The sequence below is a fragment of the Notolabrus celidotus genome, chromosome 11 (genome assembly GCF_009762535.1).
Source record: "Notolabrus celidotus isolate fNotCel1 chromosome 11, fNotCel1.pri, whole genome shotgun sequence".
Taxonomy (NCBI): Eukaryota; Metazoa; Chordata; class Actinopteri; order Labriformes; family Labridae; genus Notolabrus; species Notolabrus celidotus.
Window position 1 is genome coordinate 4,576,005 of NC_048282.1, and position 4,962 is coordinate 4,580,966.

The following is a 4,962-nucleotide window of genomic DNA, read 5'->3' on the forward strand; positions in this document are numbered from 1 at the left end:
GTCATTAGCAAACTTAATGACATGATGACCCGGGTATCTTCTGCGTCAAAAGTCTGTGTATGAGATTTAAATCAGCGGTGACAGTACACGTAAATTGCACCCCTGATATATTTGCAGGTACGACAAAGCGAGCAGGGGTTTCAGAACATCACCCTTGATTTTTGAGAATGTATAAAATGTTATAGGAAATGTATTAATTTATTATGACAGTATCTAGAAGCAAATGATCAAAACTGAATAATGGTGATATCAAACTGCATGATGATGATGTTTCTTAACCACAGTCTGGGTATAAGTCAAGCATCCCAAGACAGAAAAAAAAACTAAATTCCTTCCCTGGTAATAATAAAACCTTGTAATTTTTGTGTCCATTCCACAAATTGGATCCCGTTTGTATGCAACCCATTTGTCGGCTACCCTTATCAGTACTCTGGTTGCTGACACAGTTCCAGCTGTGCTTCAAACACAATGGACAAAAAGAAGAAACAAACAGATTTTATTGATTTCCTCAAAACAAAATTTTTTACACAGACCATAAATATGACAGACCAACTACAAGTGAGCATGTGTTAGTTCATTTATTCTGTTCAAGCAAATTACTTCTTTGTACAGTGTAGTGGTTGAATTGGTCTAAGCAGCAGGTCACAGGCTGCAGTTCTATCTAGACTATATCTAGATCAGAGCTTAACCAGCAGGAGGGTGGGTCGCTGATGATAACGCAGTGTGCACTGAATTTTCCTCACTGCATCCAAAGGGCTTTCTGCTTTCACAACCCCAGCTGAGGAAGGGTGTATCCCAGCCGGCAACCCACCAGTGTGTGTCCTAGCTCTCTGTTGAGGATGTCTACAAGGATCAGGTGGACAGGAGGGAGGACGGGAGGTGAGGGGGTGGTTTGAGTGTGTCAGTGAGGGGTAAAGGGGGTGGAGGAATGTCCATGAGTCTTTCTGGTTTTACTGCACATTCTCCATCATCTTGAGGAATTCTGCAAAGAAAGAGATGGAACGTATCAGTAACCGCAGCAATCATATAGGCAGCAGTATAACCCTAATAAATTTGAATGAACTGAAGCGAACAAGGAGTATCCAATCCAAGAGTAACTCTAATTTAACATGAGAATGTGTGACATCAAGTCCTCTATTCATGTTTCATAATTCATATATAAAGGAGACTTAAATGATCACAAGTTTTAAATGATTTAAAAAGTCTTCAAGTTAATCAGAAACTCCCAAAGTTATTAAAAAATGAAGTTTTTACAGTGACGTTAAGTTTCAAACCATCATCATCATCATCATCAAGCACGTACCGTCAAAGTCGAGCATGCCATCAGAGTTTTTGTCTCCATCCTTCATCAGCTCGTCAATCTCATCCTCTGTGATGGGCTCGCCAGTGCTGCGGATGATGAGTGCGAACTCCTCTCTGTCGATGTAGCCGTCGCCGTTCCTGCGTCATACAGAAGTGAGCGCGGTTGTTATTACGCACGTAAGTAAACAACAACAACGACAACCAAAAAAAGAGACAAAATTCGTGTGTCATAGTAAGTGAATCATGAATGAACGTACTTGTCGAACACACGGAAGCACTCTGCCAACTCTTCCTCGCTCTTGCCGGCCTGGTCCTCCTTGAGCAGCCTCACCATCATGACCAAGAACTCCTCGAAGTCAATGGTACCGCTACCTGAGGTTATGTAATGAATCAAAAACATCATTGATCAGAACCAGTCAGTCCGAGCAAAGTTTCATTGTCTTGCGCTGTCTTGGGGATGCGATGGGGGTCTCTTCTTTACGCACACGAACCATGTTAAGAGGGCACACTCGCATTAAGTAAGTCCCGATGAATATGACTTCTTAAGATACATACATGATTTTATTTAATACTAAGAGTAAGAAACCGTATCTTATTAGAAAATAAATTGATAACAGTGAGGTATTAGGGACCTATACTCTTTCTTTTCGCACCTGCGCCTAAATCTGCCCCAACCAAGCCTAATCACAGGGATCGGTTTCTAAGGATGAGATATGGAGTTATGTTGTTTGTATGAGCTTATCTATCAGTAGTTTATATATGTGCACAAATTCTATGAAGTGTAGGTGTGGTGCTTTACTTTATTGCTTGTGCGTAAAACAGTGATTGTGCTTATAGCGCACAATGGGACTTCACTATCAGAGAGTACAATCAGTTGCTCACCGTCCTCATCGACCTCCTCGATGATTTCATCCAACTCCTCTCTTGTCGGGTTCTGACCCAGCATTCTCATCACGGTACCCAACTCCTTGGTGCTGATATCACCGCCACCGTCGGTGTCAAACATGTCGAAGGCGGCTTTGAACTCTGGAGAAATCATAGAGGGAAGAGTGTCCAATTATTGCTCTGCATGGCCCAGTTATCTGTTCAAAACAGGCCTCAGGAGTCTCTGTAGGATGTTCTGAATCACTGTGACAAATCCTGTTGACACTCTTTAGGATGAAAGCATCATTGGACTGTTTCTATTCAGTGGACCTACGTTATCTGTATTTTTTAAAAATTGTATTCTGACAGAAAAATGATGGCTTCAATTGAATGTTTTCAAGAGTAACATCATACTGCAGCCTGTACTCACCAGCCAGCATCTCCTCGCTCAGGTAGGAGCGGGCCTCTTGTTGCGCGTCAGTCTGGAAGAAAACAGGAGCCACTCTGTCACTTCATGCTTTGTTTAGGTTTAATGATTTTGCATTTGAAACCTTTTGATTGAGAATAAACTGAAAGCTAAATTGTTACATTTTGATACTGCTATCATCCTGCTCTTTTAAGGGAAAAACATGTCTCGGAAGAGTAAAAATGACATTACGCACAGTGAAATGTTACATTTAAAGAATATTACACGACACAGGGATTATTCTATTATCAATATATATCATTAGGTTTTGTGATAATCGTGTTTTTATAAGTCATGTGATGCAGCAGTAGGTATTTGCGTCTCCCAGGGATTCTTGTGCTCGGTGAAAATTAGTCCGGCTATTTCAGGCTCAACACATTAGGCTCGCTGTATATGGCCTTCAGACATCCAATCCCTGGGAATTCGACGCCTAAGCAGAATCCGCACTTTAGCAGCTGACACCCATCAACTTAGCAATGCAACTTTGTACCACGACCAGCACTTGTGCATTTATATAGAATTATATCGAAAATAAGATGAAAGTTTGTTACATGTCTAAAATGCATCAGTTTAACACGAAATAAATACAAATCTGATTAAACAATCTACATTTCAAACATTTCTAAGGGAAGTCAGAAGATTATTTAAAACTTAACAGAGAAAACATGCTTCTCAAAGTTGACTATAACTAAGACTCCCACATGCCTTTACTACTTAATCAATAATCCACCATTCACAGACTCTCCTTTTAATGGGTTAATTACTGTTGACTGGTTGGCTGACAAACTTCAAACAGTTTAACTTCTCATTTACACAAATGCTTGCTCTTACCATGTTTGTGGATTAGCTTTCCCCCTTAATATCCAAGGAAAATAGAAAAGCCCAAAGGTGTGGTCAATCCGCGTGCACCCCAACAGAGAGACTAGACGTCTAGTGAAGGTTCAGACACACTTTAAACGGGGCAGCTAGGTCCCGCCCCCTGTCCCTCACAGGCCCTCCAGATTTAGTACCGTGAACTTTTAGGGTTCTGGGGCCACGGTGAGCCAATCACACTATGGAGAGGAAAAGCTGTGGTTTCTTGAAGTTGCAGGATTAAGAATATAAAGTTTGAGTTTTTAGACTTTGAGTAATCTAAAGTTAAAGTGGCAAAATCTGCAGGAGAGTGGAGATGCAATAAAGGAATAATGCAAAGTTTTACAGAGGGTTCATATGACTTAGAAGATATTTTCTAAGGACATCACCTGTTCAGTTTAAAGTGAAGTGACCAGAGTTAAAGAGGACTGTACAATAACTCAAACTGGAAGTGACTACAGTGTAAAACATCTGATTATGTTTGTTCCTTGAAACAGCCGTGCAGCAGCTTACAGTCTGATCTCATGAAACTACTGAACTGAAACTTCACAATGAAAAATTCAAATAAACAACAATATTATTATCAATCTTGCAGCTGAGCGGTTCAGGCCTGTGTTTCTATTCAGGCCTTGAAAATATCAGGAGAGGAGGGGCAGTCAGAGATTTTAAGTTGGTTAGGGGTTTGTGATGATGGTGTTTAAATCTGGGCCTGAAACGTAAAACCAGGACACCATCACCATCACCATCCCCCCCACCTACATCTCTTCTGCCTACATGCCCTGAATAGCAGGCAGGTTTCAGGCTAAGAGAGGGCAAGGACCCGAGGCAAGAACCGTTGCATCCCGGTGCCCTGCTGCCTGATAAACACGACCTGATGCTCCTTATTAGGAAGGCGGTTCCTGTAGGGAGGGCCTGAAGGGAGAAACGTGGGAGACAGGAGAGGAGGATAGGATGCTGTGAAGGGGAGCAGCCACAGAGAAAGGGGAGGGATGTTGCTTTTTGAGAAGTTAGGGGGGCTAGAAGGCTATATACCCAAAGGCAGATTTAACTCAACTGCTTTGCAACTGGCTCCAGGCTCTTTACTGGCTGCTCGGCTTTGCCTCTCATGCTGGGGGAACCGTTTTCTGTGCGGGGAAACCATTGCAAGAAGATCAGAGACAGAGTTATGACATATTCAGGAATAGAGAACCAAGTGGTAGAGGTCAAGTGAAACTGGGTAACCAACATTTTTTTGAATAACAGTTTTTTAGATTTGAATGAAACAGGAGGGTTGGTGAATTGTGCAGAGAGATCAGATCAGCTGTAACTGAAGGATGTTGTTTGCAGTGTAGAGGTGTAGTTTAGCGTTGTCAGTATGCATGATCACTTAAAGTGCTGCAGTATGTATCTGAGAATCAAGGCAGGGATCCAGGAGCCTTTAAGAGGCCAATGTTGGATTAAAAGAGACAGGAATCAGAAATCAGACGAGATAAGCAGAG

At 41.9% G+C, this 4,962-nt stretch overlaps 1 protein-coding gene across 1 annotated transcript; it reads right to left on the minus strand.

The window, feature by feature from the left end:
- Positions 1-479: 479 nt before the first annotated feature.
- Positions 480-3,716, minus strand: tnnc2 (troponin C type 2 (fast)). The gene is made up of 6 exons (XM_034694947.1): positions 3,464-3,716; positions 2,597-2,648; positions 2,185-2,328; positions 1,560-1,674; positions 1,304-1,440; positions 480-982 (listed from the first exon to the last, which is right to left on the minus strand). The coding sequence occupies exons 1-6, from the start codon at positions 3,464-3,466 to the stop codon at positions 951-953; spliced, it is 483 nt and encodes a 160-aa protein (XP_034550838.1). The 5' UTR covers positions 3,467-3,716; the 3' UTR covers positions 480-950.
- Positions 3,717-4,962: the final 1,246 nt, after the last annotated feature.